General features: G+C 34.3%; 1 protein-coding gene across 8 annotated transcripts; it reads left to right on the top strand.

Moving 5' to 3' along the window:
* Positions 1-633: 633 nt before the first annotated feature.
* LOC7497013 (G-type lectin S-receptor-like serine/threonine-protein kinase B120) lies at positions 634-18853 on the top strand. Of its 8 annotated transcripts, XM_024581435.2 has the most exons (9): positions 1556-1896; positions 15992-16260; positions 16707-16814; positions 16902-17140; positions 17229-17439; positions 17552-17789; positions 17872-18019; positions 18133-18426; positions 18630-18853. In XM_024581435.2, exons 1-9 carry the CDS (start codon positions 1559-1561, stop codon positions 18666-18668), a joined length of 1884 nt encoding a protein of 627 aa, XP_024437203.2. In that variant the 5' UTR covers positions 1556-1558; the 3' UTR covers positions 18669-18853. The 8 variants fall into 8 exon arrangements, with proteins under 8 accessions (XP_024437204.1, XP_052301199.1, XP_052301202.1 ...); XM_024581436.2 differs by lacking the exons at positions 15992-16260; positions 16707-16814; positions 16902-17140; ... (3 more) ...; positions 18133-18426; positions 18630-18853 and adding exons at positions 2606-2713; positions 2818-3044; positions 3133-3343; ... (2 more) ...; positions 4037-4330; positions 4534-4695 and having other exon boundaries at positions 634-2165; XM_052445239.1 differs by lacking the exons at positions 15992-16260; positions 16707-16814; positions 16902-17140; ... (2 more) ...; positions 17872-18019; positions 18133-18426 and adding exons at positions 2606-2713; positions 2818-3044; positions 3133-3343; ... (1 more) ...; positions 3776-3923; positions 4037-4330 and having other exon boundaries at positions 635-2165.
* Positions 18854-19152: the final 299 nt, after the last annotated feature.

The raw sequence follows: 19152 nt of genomic DNA, 5'->3' as shown, positions 1-19152 counted from the left end.
GTACCATGAGCTTCACTTCTGAAGGATTAACCCAAGAAAGGAAGAAACCGTCCACTTTGAGGCTCTGGCATTGGCAGCAATGCCTTGCTGGTCAAAACACAAAATCATTGACGATATATTTTCCGATCTTTTAATTTTTGGCCATGAAAAATTGCTATTATATGTATTTTATAAGTAGGAAATTGCAAGGATCTTTAAAGAGGATGTTGAATTATTATTTATGGTAGGTATAGTTTGGTGCAAAGTTTCATTCTATTTCTAATTAATTTATCAAATTAATGTGAACTTGTCCTCAAAATCTTATATTATTGATGCAAAAAAAGGAGAAGAAAATCAAATGTGAACTTAGGATATATATATATATATATAAAAAAAAAAACACAAATTAATGTTACCTTCCACCTTCAATTTCTTAGGAAACAAGCATCATTAATTATTCCGAATCATAATTAACTATCATCTACCGCGTGTAGGTAGTTAAAAAGAAATAAAAAAGAAATATTGTGTCCTTGCAAGAAGTCGTCATTCTCCACTAATGTCAATGGCATGTGGCATTGAACTTTCTTGACTATCACACCTCCCAAGATTCTCCTCTTTCTAGGTCAAAGATTGGAACAATCTCTGCTATGAAGGTACATTGTTTCTGTAGCGTCAAGGGTGTTCCACATGTCAAAGGTTTTTAAAGTCTAACTTGTCAGCCTGGGTAGCTATTGCTATAGTCAGCTTCCACCAAAACCACTAGCTAGATGTTTTGCCTTCTGGGGATTCTCCTCCTGTGAATTTAAAAGCCCTTGACAAAAAATCTGTGTGTTTCTTCTTCTTCTACGTTTCTAGTTCTTTATTTTCTCGAGGTCTTTGTAGTTCTCAAAGGTTGCAAGGAATGATCACCATGAGCAGGAGCCCTGTTATTGTTTTTTTCTTCTCCTTGTTGTTTCTAGCTCCCTCTTGCCATGCTGCGACTAATACGCTAACCAAAGGCCAATCGATTAAAGATGGTGAAACCTTGATATCTGTTGATGAAAACTTTGAGTTGGGATTCTTTAGCCCTGGAAATTCCACTTCAAGATATGTTGGTGTTAGGTATTCCAAGATTCAGGACCAGGCTGTCATCTGGGTTGCTAATAGAGACAAACCAATATCTGGTACTGATGGAGTCTTGAGGATAGGTGAAGATGGGAATTTGATGGTTGTAGATGGAAATGGAAGTTCAGTTTGGTCAAGCAATGCTTCATTTGTGTCTAGTAACACAACATTAATGCTTGACACTACAGGCAATCTTATTCTCTCAAGCAATGATAGTATTGGTGACACAGATAAGGCCTATTGGCAAAGCTTCAATAATCCTACGGATACGTATCTGCCACACATGAAAGTTCTTATAGGTTCTGCAGAGATTCATGCCTTCACTTCATGGAAATCTACAAGCGATCCTTCACCAGGAAACTTCACCATGGGAGTTGATCCTCGCGGAGCACCACAAATAGTGGTTTGGGAGCAATCGAGAAGAAGGTGGAGAAGTGGGCATTGGAATGCGCAAATATTCTCAGGTGTGCCATCTATGGCAGCTTCTACCACTTACCGATATGGATTTAAGGTCACTCCTGGAAACGATGGAAAGTTTTATTTAACATACAATCCATCAGATCCTTCTGAATTGATGAAGTTTCAAATAACTTGGAATGGGTTTGAAGAGCAGAAAAGGTGGAATGAAAGTACAAAGGCGTGGCAAGTAATGCAATCACAGCCTTCTGAAGAGTGTGAGAAATACAATCACTGTGGAAATTTTGGAGTCTGTACTCCATCGGGATCTCCCAACTGCAGATGTCTAGAAGGGTTTCAGCCAAGGCATCCAGATCAGTGGAGACTAGGAAATTGGTCAGGAGGATGTGAAAGAAGGTCTCCTTTACAGTGCCAGAGGAACGCCAGTAATGGTGGAGAAGATGGGTTCAAAGCAGTAAGGTGCACGAAGTTGCCTGATTTTGCAGATGTGTATCAATTGTCCTCTGATGATTGCAAAAAATGGTGTCAAAATAACTGTTCGTGTAAGGCGTATGCGCACGTCACTGGGATTCAATGCATGATATGGAATGGGGACTTGACTGATGTCCAGAATCATATGCAAAGTGGGAACACCCTGTACATGCGTCTCGCGTATTCTGAATTAGGTAGAGTGAACTCTCTCATTCTTTTGTTTTCATTATTTCTGTAGTTTATAATCAGAATTCACAGAGAAGAAGATAGAATTATAGTTTCAATTATATTGTTATCATTCCAAACAAGGCCTATCAACTGATCTATGAGCCCTTTCTGGGTTTAGCAACACAATGGTGGGTGGCCCCAAGACAGCACTAAATTGCAACACATGATCCAAGTTTCTGTACTTCTTCTGATCATCATTCTGTCTAAAGAAAAACCCCACAACATGCAGGAACATGGTCATGAAAAGGTTAAGATGCAGAGTCATCGTTATAGTTAGGCATATAGTAAAACTGGTTTGTCATCACAATGGATATAATAAATCAGATGAAGAAAAAACATATGCAATCTTGAAACATTTTATTTAAGTTACATTATATATTTATCTTCTGATTTGTTTCCTCAATAGATCACAGCAGGATGTCTACTTATGTGATAGTACTGATAGTTTCGGCTGGACTGGCCTTCCTAGCCATCTGTATATGGCTACTGTGGATGCTCAAAAAGAAACTCAAAGGTAAGATTCTCAAGAAATCCAGAATTATAATTAAGATATCTTCGCGTCTTGATCAAGATATGAGTTTCTTACTTCTGAATTTTACTCTTCATTTTTGCCAACAGCTACCTCAGCTTCAATGTCGACAAATCATGAATTACAAGTTTATGATTTGAGCAGAAGTAAAGAGTATACAACAGATCTTTCTGGACCTGGTGACCTTGTTTTAGAAGGGAGCCAAGTTAATGGTCCAGATTTGCCAATGTTCAACTTCAACTTTGTTGCAGCTGCAACAAACAATTTTTCTGAAGAAAATAAGCTTGGGCAGGGGGGATTTGGCCATGTTTACAAGGTGAATATTTTATGTTATACATGTATCAGAATACAAGAGAAGATGAATTCTAGTGCTAAAGCTTGCTATTCTTCCTATTGATTGCTAGGGCAAGCTTCCTGGAGGAGAGGAAATAGCAGTAAAGAGGCTTTCAAAAATCTCTGGCCAAGGCTTACAGGAGTTCAAGAATGAAATTATTCTGATTGCCAAATTGCAGCATAGAAATCTTGTTCGATTATTGGGATGCAGCATTCAGGGTGATGAGAAGATGCTGATTTATGAATATATGCCAAATAAAAGCCTGGATTACTTCCTTTTTGGTGAGTTTTTCTTGACATTAAGTGCTTAAATGAAAAGGCTAGTTAAAGCACTGAATAATGATCTATACCAGGCTTGTTAATTGTTTCTGATTTCCTGTGATGACAATGGCAGACCCTGAGAAGCAAGGGCTATTAGAGTGGAATAAACGTTTCGAAATAATTGAAGGGATCGCCAGAGGCCTTCTTTATCTCCATAGAGATTCAAGACTACGAATCATTCACCGGGACCTGAAGGCTAGTAACATTTTGTTGGACGAGGGAATGAACCCAAAGATTTCAGACTTCGGCATGGCCAGAATATTTGGCGCTAACCAAAATGAAATAAACACAAACAGAGTTGTTGGCACATAGTAAGTTTTAAATCCATGAGATAACCTATATTCAACTCTAATCAGCAATATGATTTTCCTGACCATTTCTTTTATCTTGCAGCGGTTATATGGCACCCGAATACGCCATGGAAGGCCTATTCTCAGTGAAGTCTGATGTTTATAGCTTTGGAGTATTACTTCTAGAGATTGTCAGTGGCCGAAGGAATACTAGCTTCCATATGACAGATCACGTTATCCTTATTGCTTATGTAAGTACATTTACAATGCTGCCTATTTAAGCATACTATGAGATACACCAGAACCAGAACGTTTTTTACTGCTAATTCTCCCCTTATCTGATCCAATTTCTGATGGATTGCAGGCATGGGATCTTTGGAGTGAAGGTAAAGCAATGGAGATGGTTGATCCTTCCATCCGAGATTCATGTAACGAAAACGAAGTGTTGAGATGCATACAACTTGGCATGTTGTGTGTGCAAGATTCTGCACTTCATAGACCAAACATGGCATCAGTGGTACTCATGCTGGAGAGCAGCACAACAAGCATTCCATTGCCTAGGGAACCCACTTTTACTTCTGTCAGAGCCTCTATAGATACAGAAACTTTTATGGAAGCACAAGAAATCACTTCGTCGAATGACTTGACAGTTTCAATGGTAGCAGGCAGATGATTACAATGTTTCTCCTTCTGTTGTTTTTTATTGCTTAGTTCACATGTCTATAAAGTTATATCAGCTGAAAAACAGAGTCCATGTATAGGTCATTTATTAATCAACTTCGTACAAAAACGAAACTACTCTTTCTTCTCTATAAATTGATACTAGGGTTTGTTTTAATCCAACTTTTTCTATGTTCCTAGGGAGAAATTTCAACCATAAGCAACGAGGTTGTGGATTGAGAGCAGGCTAATTACAGGCTTAAGCCAAGAGCACTTTCACAAGCAGAAACTGTCACCAAAAATACTGTGGCAATCAATCATGTGTTCAAATCAGCCAGCAATCCTTACCACTTTTTAAATGTAAAATATTCATCACCTGTATATAAAACAAAGGATATTTTAAGCTAATAGATCTTCCTACCTACGTAAGCATGTTTCATCATAGGAGATTCTATATTTGTGGCCTAGAGAAAGTTGAAAATTCTCAGGTGTAAATCATAGACTGGAAACATTTATAAATATTTTATTCTACTAGATTGAATATTCATTGCAACTAGAAGTTCAAGAATTCATCTAAAAATCATTAATGCAAGTTGTTTCATTGGACAACAAGTCATTCATGTAAAGATCCCAGATATGAAGTCACCAACACTAAAATCTAGCTCAAAGCAAGAATTAAACGAAAACAGTCGATACAGCGAAAAATACTGATATTCACTAGCATGGTTTAGATTTTGTTTGATGAATGCAAAGTTTCAAAATCTTCTGATCACTTATCTTGCTGTGGAGCATTGATCCCTCCTGCATTCTTTCTTCATGATGGCAGATAGCGAATCAAAACTTGCAACAGAACAAACTGCTTCGAATTCGTACCCAACCCTGCTGGGTAGAGTTACTTTTGTGAAACTTTTACTTCCTGGATCATACCAAACAAAAACGTTGGAATCACTTGAAATCAAAACCTCTCCATCCTTAGAAACCATAATTGGCTGGAGAAAGGAATTTTGCAGATTCGAAGGAAGCGAGGTCTTCGCAATTACAATCTCTTTAGTCCAAGAATCCTTGACTCCATATTCTTTCATCACCCATATGTCAAGATTATACAAAGTCATACTGTCACATATAAAGAGACAATCTCTTAGTACTCCCAAGGTCATCTCTGTAGTATCCCTCCTGAAGCCATTCGGTGGCGACATTGGCCTAATCTTTTTGCTGTCGATATCTAAAGCACATATCAAATCAGCATCTTCATAGTCATCAAGGTTGAGAATCCAATGAAGAGCTCCATTCAGAGAAACACCAAAGAATTTCTTACAATCTGGGAATGGAATCTCCCCAATACTTTTCCACTCATTGTCTCCAAATATGCAAATTTCACCTTCTGAACGCAGAATAGAAATAGGATAAGTTTGTTTCTTACGGGTTATTCTTAAAACCATGTAATGATTGCTTTTAGGACTAAACCCAAACCCAAGAACCGCATCCAATATCGTTTGCCCTCTCTGTTTTTCCTTCTTGCAGTTCGCAGGAGTCCTGACATGTTCACCCGTCACTGGATTGCAAAGGTAAAAAACTTTCTTCGAATTCTTATCAAACAAACAAAGCAAGCCGTTGCATGAGCCCACCAGTTCGACATGACAGGTGGGGAGATTGTTTTTGGTGATTAACTTCATGACATTATTGCGAACTGAACCTGATTCGAGATCAACCACGTAAAAATCGTTCGGAGCAAGGGCTGCAGCTTTCCTGGAAACACATGACGGTGGCGAGCGAAGGACAAGCATGGATTGAGCTCTTTCACGTTGAACTTCAGAGAAGTACGAGTCCGAGAGTAAATTGCGCCAGGTCCTGCATACACACCTACATTGAATTTTGCTTTTCAAGGGGAGTTGCAAGAGAATGTCTGCGGTTATATCGTCCGGAAGCGCAGACATTGACCATTCTGCATCTTGAGCTTGGTTGCCACCATTCTTGGCTCTAGATCGTCTTCCTCTGTGGCTCTTCATGGTGATCCTAGCGTAAGAAAACTCTAACTTATAAATTTAAAGTTCACTGATTCTTAATAAGAATTATGTATATAGTAGCTAAATCAATCTAACTTAGGAAATCCAAATCCAAATAAAATTTTAAAATCTAATTAAAAAGAGTAATCAGGAAATAACCAAGACAACTTCAGGAGTTTTACTTTGCATTGGTGAAGGAATACGTTAATTCCGCAGGCCTATGGGACTTTCCTTTTTAAGTAAATTATAACCAAGTCCCTGTCGTTTTGATGATGTTGTAAGTTAGTCCCTTTTTTCTTCAAATTATATTTTAGTCCCTTCTCTAACAATGTCAAAATTCGAGGAAGGATAATTTCGCCTGCATCGGAGAGCCAGATTTTCGACTTGTCTATGCTTCTAAACGTTAAGAGGTTTGTTAGCCTTGTGTTCTGATGGTGATGAATCCTACATTCAGACTTGACAAATTTCTGTGAATACATAACATTGACAAATATTTTAATTTTTGTTATGCATAGACAAAGATTGCTTTATAGCATGACAGTTACTGTCATGACCCAAATCTCATATCTATCACCGCAATTTAAAAGTGTGATATTGCAAGAGCACTCAATCAACGCTAAGTCGAACACTCAATCAACGCTAAGTCTTAATTATATAAAAATTTCACATTATTTTAATATCTTTTAAAATATTATATTCCTCAAGAACAATAAATTTAAATAAAACTTCAAAACTTCTTATCATCAAATAAATCAAAACAAATAATTCGCAATACTTATTATATTGTTAAAATCCAAACTTAATTAAAAAAAATGTAAAAGTAGTGCATTTAAAATATCAAATAAAAAATTAAAAAGAAAGCTTCACAGAACAGGTAAGGCATACCAATCAAAACTGAAAAAACAGGAACACTCAACAAAATTTACATGCTAATAGAAACTAGTAACCTGAAATAATATTAAAAAAATAGAAGGGTAAGTTTAACCAACTCGGAGAAGGAATAGCATGTAACATACTTCTTAGATATTAATAGTTTGTAAGTTGATATATCTTGATGTAAATATACATACTAAGCATGTTAACATAAAATAGTGGAATACATGTCAAAAATCAGATAACAGCCAAAGATAACCACCATAGAAGAATTAGTCGCCACAAGCTAGTACATCTATTACCAGCTAGGTATACAGAATATTATGTGCTTATAGAATAACTACTTTTCATTAGCATGAAATTACTAACAAGTATACCTATATCAAGACATAATAAATACTTGTATAATTATCAATGCAATGTATATAGTATTGAATAGAATTTAGTTTACATAATGCGAGTACAAATTCAAGAATGGATGAGTACTCAGAAAATAAAGCAACAAAAATAAATACACAAGAAATTAACTAGTTGTTATCATATAATCAACATACATATTAAACATTGTCTCACTCACCCGAAAAACTAAAGCAAAAGATAAATAAATGCAGAACCAGAGATTATTGAAGATCGTTAGGAGCAATGTTGGCAAAACATATAACGGATATGAAAAAAACTTAAAAAATAACCTGAAGCAAATAACATAAAAATTTAAAACGTTAAGCTTAAATACCAAAACATAAATATAAAGTCGAACTTTTTCACCCGATCGATTCCGAACATAACCCAAAAAGAACAAAAACAAAACAAACTCTACTGAAAAATATCAGATTATTCCAACATCAAAATCAAACCAAAAAATATAAAATAAGCTCAAACAATATCAAAAGAGGTTTAAATATTAAGAAAGCATGAATAGGCAGGTCACATGAACTTTACTTTTTAACTTTTACACGGTAATATCTTCTTAAAGCTTGCAAGCTATGGACTATTGTTTTCCTTCGCTTTTCTTTTCTTCTTTTCCTTTCATTATATTTTTCTTCCAAAGCTTGTTAGACTTTTTATGTTGAGTTCTTGAACTTTTATACCATGATTTTTTCACAGTGTGTTTCCTCATATCACCCCCTTCTCTCTCTTCTTTCTTCATTTTATAAGGGGTATTGCTATAGTTCTTGATGAATTCAAACATAGATTGATCAAAGCTTAGTTCTTTGATCAAAATAAGAGGGTTCTAGTCAAATGTTAACAACTGGAATCTCTATCCTTCAATGGTTTTGTAACAAATTTTACTAGGTGGTTTTTTTTTTTTTGCTTGAAGACAACGGCATGCATCCCTCATGTTCTGATTTTGGATGAAATATTTGTAACCTTTGATAAGAACCCTCTAGGAATTTTTAAGTGTGAACACACAAAAAAATTGAGTGGTTTTACACAAATAGATATCTTAGTCAAGGGTGACGGAGTTGATCAATTCCAAGGTTTCGCTAGAACAACTCTAATATTGTAAACGTCATTGGAGACCACCTGAACTTGGTAAAGAAGAAGCATACCTTTCGATTGGATATATTCTTATTTAATTTGGAGATATGTAGCTCCACATTCATTTGTTTGAAGGTACTAACCCAACTAGCCGAGAATTTAAAAATACAGTAATGACTTATCAAGGAGACGATGTTGTTAAATTCGTTGAAGAAAATGAGGTGTAAACATTAGATGGGATTACCTGATTTTTGTAGAGGGGGTGTTTCTTAGTTGAAAGGTAGTGGTTACAACCTTAGAGGTGGTCGAAGATGTTACATTCATTCGTCTGAAGATCCCTACTGGATCAGCTAAAATTGCCAAAGAAGAACCTAAACAGTGGTTGAACGATGTGTCGTCTAGGTTAAACCTTAGAAATTAAGGTTTTAATTTGGAATTTGACAAATTTCACTTTAGTCTATGTTCTTCCAGTTGCTTTTAAATGCACCATTAATTGTCTCTCAAACTCTTAATTTTATTTAATTTTGCCCCTACCAAACTCAATCATCAGCCTCAAAGTTTAACTTCATTTTTATCTGAAACCACAAAAAAATATTAATTTGAAGGAAAGAAAAACATAAAAAAATTTCAATTTTTTTTAAAAGTATTTTTAAAACGCAAAAAATAAAGTACATTTTTATATAATTTTAAGGTAGTCGTTTGTATATATTGCAAGGTAATTTTTAAAATATTTTATGTTTAAAAATATATTAAAATAATTTTTTTATATTTTTTATTTTTAACATCATAATATCAAAATTATTAAAAATATTAAAAATATTAAAAAATATCAATTTAAATATATTTTTTTTAAGTAAAACACACTTTAAATAATTATCCAAATGCAAAAGTTACCACATTTCCAAATTTCCAAACGTGCTTATAAAATTTATAAATGGATTTATTTTTTTAATACTTATTTTATAAAATTTATCACCATCAAAATCTAGGGCTCTTAATTTCAGTGGGCTCCAAAACTTCAATCTGTAGAAGAGAAACCTACAGAGCTCCTACTGTCATTTCAATATTGAATAGTGAAATCCACAGAAACTGCCATTTTCTGATAGGAAGGAAGTCCCACTTCAATGCAATGTAGAGTTACTTCACCTAAACACAGAAAGATTTCCATTGATAATGTGGCAGCCACAGTTTCTCGTGTCTGGTGGCAGAAAATTAAATCCTGTCAACAAAAATAAAATAAAATAAAAGAATAAAAGACGAAAAGGAACAAATATTTTCATTATTCATGAATGCAGACAAGGGGTGAGATGCATTCACGATCCCATAAGCTTTATAAATTGATTCTATTTGCTATTTTACTTTAATTTTGATCACATCGGGCCTTATACTTTATTTTGGATGGATCAGATCAATTAAGGAAAAATTAGATATCACAATATCTCAAAAATCACAAAATCATAAACAATATATAATTCAGTAACCAACCATAAGCCTTTGAAAGATTAAAATATTTGAAATGAAAATAAAAAACTTGACTAGTGTATCACATAAAATTAATCAACCATTAAATATGTTAATAAATATAAAAATAAGTCAATGTGACTTATTTTTACATGCACGCGCCAACTAATTTTAGAAAAATAATATTTTATATTTATTAAAAAATATATTTTAATCCACTTGACAATAACAAAAAACGGATGAAAATACAAAAAAGAAATCTTTGAATGCTTGTTAAAGAAATTTTTGCTTTGAAAAATAATATAATCATTTTACCATGTTATAAAAAGTGAAAAGTCTAAAAAGTTCAAAGATATTAGTACTAAGAATCTTGTTTTTAATAGTAATTTAGTTATTTTATTCTACTTAAAAAAATTGAAAAAAATAAATATGTCACTAATCAATCTAATAATGAGAAATAAATAATGAGAAAAACCAAATTATCTATGATAGCAAAGCCATTGATTTTTTTTTTGGAAATGTGAAATGATAATTACATTGTTACATGAATAATGATTTTACTTTGCTTGTTTTATATTATTATTATTATTATTATTATTTTGTTGTTATATGTTGTATTGTCTCTGTTTTGAAGAGTACTGGCTTGCACATTAGTTTTCTCCGTTCTCCATTGATACTCCTGCCCTCCCCCAGCATTTATCACGTTTGTCTCTAGCAAAAGTTTCTCTGAACTTGGAACTTTCTTGTAGTCTTTCTGATTTCTCAGAACGAGGAACTTTCTTCTAGTCTTTCTGAGTACTCGATTCCGATTTTTCCACCTTTTAGGTGTGATTTTTCCACCTTTTAGGTGTAATTTTTCCTTCAAGCTACATATGTAGATAGTCGTAATAGCAGAGCCATCCCTCACATGTATCACATTAGCAGCTACGTGCTGAGATTTTATCATTTTCCAAGCTCTAAACGTTTTTGGGTGTCTTAGTTTCCAAATTTCCTACTGATTTGACTCGGAGATTTGACTTGGAGATCGTAGATTGGGAATTGAGCACGAGGTGGGTTCCCATTATGAATAACGCCAAATTTATCTTCAAAAGTACAGGAAAAATAGTAGCTGTTAGTTGGGTTAAATGATGCCACTGCCTAATTCTGGACTTGAAGCAGTGGACATGGAGACCCTGGAAAATATGTGTGCCTTAAAACACCATCTTCGAGGAATATCTTGTCTTCTGGCTACTGATTATGGATTTAGCATGCTTTTTAATCAGAAATATGTCCACTTTCAACTAAAGAAATCTCAATTGCCATTGCGTATTTGGTTGGAATGCACTGGTTAGTTTAGATGATATAAATGGGTTTTTGTTTTCTAGATTATCATTTAAGATTAAATGGTATAATTAATTTTTATCATCACCATATTTATTTTGGATTGCTTGAAAAAATCTATATTCTTGAAAAATTGATTTGATGCATTAGATTTGATATGATACTTATAAAATTGATGGGATTAATCATATATAGACCTGTTTAGAAGTATGGTTGCAGTTGCTTTTTAAAATATTTTTTGTGTTGAAATGCATTAAAACAATATTTTATATTTTTTAAAATTAGCGTATCAAAATTATTCAAAATACATATAAAAAATAATTTTTAATTTTTTTAAAACACAGTATAACCGCATTTTCTAAAAATAAAAAAATAATTTAAAAAAGAACGAAGAATAAAAAATAGTATAACTTATAACGATACTTCTTCACGTAACATTTGGAAAAGTTGTGGGTTTTGGCAGTAATCTTATCCTTTGAAAATAACACATGGAATGGAATGGAATGTTGAATTGGTTTTTAAAATATTACCAAATGCTTAAAAACCACGAGCACAACTAAATTGATGATTCCAAAATAGGTAGAAAAGTCGGCTCTTCTGTACGTGTCTGCGTTTTTCGCATTATAGTGCAAAAAGTTTTTTTTTATAAATAATTTTTATTTAAAAGTATATTAAATAATTATTTTTATTTTTTATTTTTAATATCACCATTTCAAAATTATAAAAAAAAACATATTAAAAATATTAATATAATATTAAAAAATACAACTTAAAAAGAACATGGTTTTTATCTGCCAAAACTTTTGGAGGATTTGGGATTTGGTGGCAATATTGTTAAAGGTGTTAGTATCTGTTTTGGATACTAAATGTTTTTTTAAAGTATTTTTTTAAAAAATATATTTAAATATTTTTTACTTTTAAAATTTATTTTTAATATTAATATATTAAATTAATCAAAAAAATATTAAATAATTAATTAAAAATTAAAAATCTTCAAAAGTATATTCAAACTGTAATAACAAACGTGTGCTTAACTATGATTACAACTATAATTTTGAAATCTAACCTGGCCTGACGGATTAATTCGGGGCTGGAATCGGGTTGCGTTTAAAAAAAATTAAAAAAAAAAACTTGAAATAATCCGATAAGATCCAATTAAAAACCTGATTAATTTTTATTTTTATTAAAATAATATCATTTTGATTTAAAAAAATTTGATTGAGGTAACCTAATAATACAGTCAAAACTCCAAATCTAGATCTTGAACCGGAAAGACCACCTGGGTTTAAAAATTATCATTACAAATACTGTACTTTTTAAAAACACAATTCAACTGTAATACCGAACATGTTATTAGCTCGTTGACCACTACTCTATTTTTTTATTTGTTGCATCACGAAAATGCCGTCATCAACCACTAGTTTATCCTATTCTGACTTCTGAGAATATAATACAGCAGCGACTTGGAAGCCTCTGATTGTCAACATTTTTTTTCCTCTCTCCTACAACTTAGAGAACACAAGCTGCCCATATTTGATTGTCTTTCCCAAGATGTGTTTTTTTTCAATCCAATGTTGTCAGCCTACGAATTCAACTATGCCTTGTTGCATCCGCGACACGAGTTGAAGAATGGATGCCTCCCCCCAACAACTTTTTTCGATAGTAAAAAAAAAAAAAACAATTGGATCCAAAAAAGATCAATTTTCTCAATTGGATCCAAAAGCATCCACGATTGAGTCGCATGTAGGTTTGTTATTGTTTTCCGTCCACTTAAACCGATATTCTATACAATGTTATTGTTTTCAGTGATAATAACCTGTAATTAAAGGATTTATTTCTTTTATAATTTTAGTTTTGAGCCCTGTAATTGTTAATATGATGACTATTAAAGGCTTATATGGTCGTTAACTTCAAGGCTAGTGGGATTAGTCGAGGTGCGCGCAAACTGGCCCGGACACCCACGTTAATAAAAAATGATATTGTGTATGGGAATTCATAAAAAATTTCATGAAAAAAATAGGGAAATTACACTTTACTTTTTATTTTTTTTATTTCAAGATAAATTACCAATCAATATTATTAAATTTTATCTGACTTGGAAAATAAATCAGGTTATTTATCAACCCAATCCAAATTGAGTTTCAAAAATATCTAGTCGATCTAGTTTTGATTTTTAAAAATAAAATAAAATGATTTTGATTTAAATTTTTTAAAATATTAAAATAAAATTATTTTAAATTAACATCTATGTTTAATAACATTTGCAAATAAGATCTCCCGTTTTTTTAACTTAAGCAATCTTGATTTATTTTTTTTTATTTTTTCTAAATCAAGAAAGTTAAGTATTTCGTGGAAACTTCATGATCATGATGAATATGGACCCCCATATTCCTCATGTAGGTTCCCTTCCATGCATTCCATTCCAAACCTAGGGCCATTAATGGCGATGGACTCCACAACTTTATTCTCTTAATACCCAAGATATTTAACTAATTAATAAACACTCTTCAGCCGCCAAAGCTTGCTTCGTTCATAATGTCGCCGGTGACAAAAATATTTCACGTGGGGATTTGCTTAAGAAACCTTTTCTTTTTCTTTTCTTTTTCTTTTTTCCTTCATCATCAACTTGACGGTACCATGAGCTTCACTTCTGAAGGATTAACCCAAGAAAGGAAGAAACCGTCCACTTTGAGGCTCTGGCATTGGCAGCAATGCCTTGCTGGTCAAAACACAAAATTTTTGACGATATATTTTCCGATCTTTTAATTTTTGGCTATGAAAAATTACTATTATGTGCATTTTATAAGTAGGAAATTGCAAGGATCCTTAAAGAGGATGTTGAATTATTATTTATGGTAGGTATAGTTTGGTGCAAAGTTTCATTCTATTTCTAATTAATTTATCAAATTAATGTGAACTTGTCCTCAAAATCTTATATTATTGATGCAAAAAAAGGAGAAGAAAATCAAATGTGAACTTAGGATATATATATATATATACATATAACACAAATTAATGTTACCTTCCACCTTCAATTTCTTAGGAAACAAGCATCATTAATTATTCCGAATCATAATTAACTATCATCTACCGCGTGTAGGTAGTTAAAAAGAAATAAAAAAGAAATATTGTGTCCTTGCAAGAAGTCGTCATTCTCCACTAATGTCAATGGCATGTGGCATTGAACTTTCTTGACTATCACACCTCCCAAGATTCTCCTCTTTCTAGGTCAAAGATTGGAACAATCTCTGCTATGAAGGTACATTGTTTCTGTAGCGTCAAGGGTGTTCCACATGTCAAAGGTTTTTAAAGTCTAACTTGTCAGCCTCGGTAGCTATTGCTATAGTCAGCTTCCACCAAAACCACTAGCTAGATGTTTTGCCTTCTGGGGATTCTCCTCCTGTGAATGTAAAAGCCCTTGACAAAAAATCTGTGTGTTTCTTCTTCTTCTACGTTTCTAGTTCTTTATTTTCTCGAGGTCTTTGTAGTTCTCAAAGGTTGCAAGGAATGATCACCATGAGCAGGAGCCCTGTTATTGTTTTTTTCTTCTCCTTGTTGTTTCTAGCTCCCTCTTGCCATGCTGCGACTAATACGCTAACCAAAGGCCAATCGATTAAAGATGGTGAAACCTTGATATCTGTTGATGAAAACTTTGAGTTGGGATTCTTTAGCCCTGGAAATTCCACTTCAAGATATGTTGGTGTTAGGTATTCCAAGATTCAGGACCAGGCTGTCATCTGGGTTGCTAATAGAGACAAACCAATATCTGGTACTGATGGAGTCTTGAGGATAGGTGAAGATGGGAATTTGATGGTTGTAGATGGAAATGGAAGTTCAGTTTGGTCAAGCAATGCTTCATTTGTGTCTAGTAACACAACATTAATGCTTGACACTACAGGCAATCTTATTCTCTCAAGCAATGATAGTATTGGTGACACAGATAAGGCCTATTGGCAAAGCTTCAATAATCCTACCGATACATATCTGCCAGACATGAAAGTTCTTATAGGTTCTGCAGAGATTCATGCCTTCACTTCATGGAAATCTACAAGCGATCCTTCACCAGGAAACTTCACCATGGGAGTTGATCCTCGCGGAGCACCACAAATAGTGGTTTGGGAGCAATCGAGAAGAAGGTGGAGAAGTGGGCATTGGAATTCGCAAATATTCTCAGGTGTGCCATCTATGGCGGCTTTAACCACTTACCGATATGGATTTAAGGTGACTCCTGGAAACGATGGAAAGTTTTATCTTACATACAATCCATCAGATCCTTCTGAATTGATGAAGTTTCAAATAACTTGGAATGGGTTTGAAGAGCAGCAAAGGTGGAATGAAAGTACGAAGGCGTGGCAAGTAATTCAATCACAGCCTTCTGAAGAGTGTGAGAAGTACAATCACTGTGGAAATTTTGGAGTCTGTACTCCATCGGGATCTCCCAACTGCAGATGTCTAGAAGGGTTTCAGCCAAGGCATCCAGATCAGTGGAGACTAGGAAATTTGTCAGGAGGATGTGAGAGAAGGTCTCCTTTACAGTGCCAGAGGAACACTAGTAATGGTGGAGAAGATGGGTTCAAAGCAGTAAGGTGCACGAAGTTGCCTGATTTTGCAGATGTGGATCAATTGTCCTCCGATGATTGCAAAACAACGTGTCAAAATAACTGTTCGTGTAAGGCGTATGCGCACGTCACTGGGATTGGATGCATGATATGGAATGGGGACTTGACTGATGTCCAGAATCATATGCAAAGTGGGAACACCCTGTACGTGCGTCTCGCGTATTCTGAATTAGGTAGAGTGAACTCTCTCATTCTTTTGTTTTCATTATTTCTGTAGTTTATAATCAGAATTCACAGAGAAGAAGATAGAATTATAGTTTCAATTATATTGTTATCATTCCAAATAAACAAGGCCTATTGACTGATCTATTAGCCCTTTCTGGGTTTATCAACACAATGGTGGGTGGCCCCAAGACAGCACTAAATTGCAACACATGATCCAAGTTTCTGTACTTCTTCTGATCATCATTCTGTCTAAAGAAAAACCCCACAACATGCAGGAACATGGTCATGAAAAGGTTAAGATGCAGAGTCATCCTTATAGTTAGGCATATAGTAAAACTTGTTTGTCATCACAACGGATATAATAAATCAGATGAAGAAAAAGCATATGCAATCTTGAAAGATTTTATTTAAGTTACATGATATATTTATCTTCTGATTTGTTTCGTCAATATAGATCACAGCAGGATGTCTACGTATGTGATAGTACTGATAGTTTTGGCTGGACTGGCCTTCCTAGCCATCTGTATATGGCTACTGTGGATGCTCAAAAAGAAACTCAAAGGTAAGATTCTCAATTTCATGCTTATTTAAGATATCTTCGCATCTTGATCAAGATATGAGTTTCTTACTTCTGAATTTTACTCTTCAGTTTTGCCAACAGCTACCCCAGCTTCAATGTCGACAAATCATGAATTACAAGTTTATGATTTGAGCAGAAGTAAAGAGTATCCAACAGATCTTTCTGGACCTGGTGACCTTGTTATAGAAGGGAGCCAAGTAAATGGTCCAGATTTGCCGATGTTCAATTTCAACTGTGTTGCAGCTGCAACAAACAATTTTTCTGAAGAAAACAAGCTTGGGCAGGGGGGATTTGGCCCTGTTTACAAGGTGAATATTTTATGTTATACATGTATCAGAATACAAGAGAAGATGAATTCTAGTGCTAAAGCTTGCTATTCTTCGTATTGATTGCTAGGGCAAGCTTCCTGGAGGAGAGGAAATAGCGGTAAAGAGGCTTTCAAAAATCTCTGGCCAAGGCTTGCAGGAGTTCAAGAATGAAATTATTCTGATTGCCAAATTGCAGCATAGAAATCTTGTTCGATTATTGGGATGCAGCATTCAGGGTGATGAGAAGATGCTGATTTATGAATATATGCCAAATAAAAGCCTGGATTACTTCCTTTTTGGTGAGTTTTTCTTGACATTAAGTGCTTAAATGAAAAGGCTAGTTAAAGCACTGAATAATGATCTATACCAGGCTTGTTAATTGTTTCTGATTTCCTGTGATGACAATGGCAGACCCTGAGAAGCAAGGGCTATTAGAGTGGAATAAACGTTTCGAAATAATTGAAGGGATCGCCAGAGGCCTTCTTTATCTCCATAGAGATTCAAGACTACGAATCATTCACCGGGACCTGAAGGCTAGTAACATTTTGTTGGACGAGGGAATGAACCCAAAGATTTCAGACTTCGGCATGGCCAGAATATTTGGGGCTAACCAAAATGAAATAAACACAAACAGAGTTGTTGGCACATAGTAAGTTTTAAATCCATGAGATAACCTATATTCAACTCTAATCAGCAATATGATTTTCCTGACCGTTTCTTTTATCTTGCAGCGGTTACATGGCACCCGAATACGCCATGGAAGGCCTATTCTCAGTGAAGTCTGATGTTTATAGCTTTGGAGTATTACTGCTAGAGATTGTCAGTGGCCGAAGGAATACTAGCTTCCGTATGACAGATCACGTTATCCTTATTGCTTATGTAAGTACATTTACAATGCTGCCTATTTAAGCATACTATGAGATACACCAGAACCAGAACGTTTTTGACTGCTAATTCTCCCCTTATCTGATCCAATTTCTGATGGATTGCAGGCATGGGATCTTTGGAGTGAAGGTAAAGCAATGGAGATGGTTGATCCTTCCATCCGAGATTCATGTAACGAAAACGAAGTGTTGAGATGCATACAACTCGGCATGTTGTGTGTGCAAGATTCTGCACTTCATAGACCAAACATGGCATCAGTTGTACTCATGCTGGAGAGCAGCACAACAAGCATTCCATTGCCTAGGGAACCCACTTTTACTTCTGTCAGAGCCTCTATAGATACAGAAACTTTTATGGAAGCACAAGAAATCACTTCGTCGAATGACTTGACAGTTTCAATGGTAGCAGGCAGATGATTACAATGTTTCTCTTTCTGTTGTTTTTTATTGCTTACTTCACATGTCTATAAAGTTAGTTCAGCTGAAAAACAGAGTCCATGTATAGGTCATTTATTAATCAACTTCGTACAAAAACAAAACTACTCTTTATTCTCTATAAATTGATACTAGGGTTTGTTTTAATCCAACTTTTTCTATGTTCCTAGGGAGAAATTTCAACCATAAGCAACGAGGTTGTGGATTGAGAGCAGGCTAATTACAGGCTTAAGCCAAGAGCACTTTCACAAGCAGAAACTGTCACCAAAAATACTGTGGCCAATCAATCTTGTGTTCAAATCAGCCAGCAATCCTTACCACTTTTTCAATGTAAATTATTCATCACCTGTATATAAAACAAAGGATATTTTAAGCTGATAGATCTTCCTACCTACGTAAGAATGTTTCATCATAGGAAATTCTATATTTTTGGCCTAGAGAAAGTTGAAAATTCTGAGGTGTAAATCATAGACTGGAAACATTTATAAATATTTTATTCTACTAGATTGAATATTCATTGCAACTAGAAGTTCAAGAATTCATCTAAAAATCATTAATGCAAGTTGTTTCATTGGACAACAAGTCATTCATGTAAAGATCCCAGATATAAAGTCACCAACACTAAAATCTAACTCAAAGCAAGAATTAAACGAAAACAGTTGATACAGCAAAAAATACTGATATTCACTAGCA

This window comes from Populus trichocarpa, chromosome 11 (genome assembly GCF_000002775.5).
Source record: "Populus trichocarpa isolate Nisqually-1 chromosome 11, P.trichocarpa_v4.1, whole genome shotgun sequence".
NCBI classification, from domain to species: domain Eukaryota; kingdom Viridiplantae; phylum Streptophyta; class Magnoliopsida; order Malpighiales; family Salicaceae; genus Populus; species Populus trichocarpa.
This window is presented reverse-complemented; position numbering and strand designations above follow the sequence as displayed.

Excerpts from the sequence above, each read along its gene's own strand:
- LOC7497013 (XM_052445238.1), top strand. The coding sequence starts at position 881 with ATGATCACCATGAGCAGGAGCCCTGTTATTGTTTTTTTCTTCTCCTTG. Across the intron at positions 17,440-17,551 it reads CCTGGATTACTTCCTTTTTG|ACCCTGAGAAGCAAGGGCTA; the intron begins GTGAGTTTTTCT and ends TGACAATGGCAG. Across the intron at positions 18,427-18,629 it reads ATGACTTGACAGTTTCAATG|GGAGAAATTTCAACCATAAG; the intron begins GTAGCAGGCAGA and ends CTATGTTCCTAG.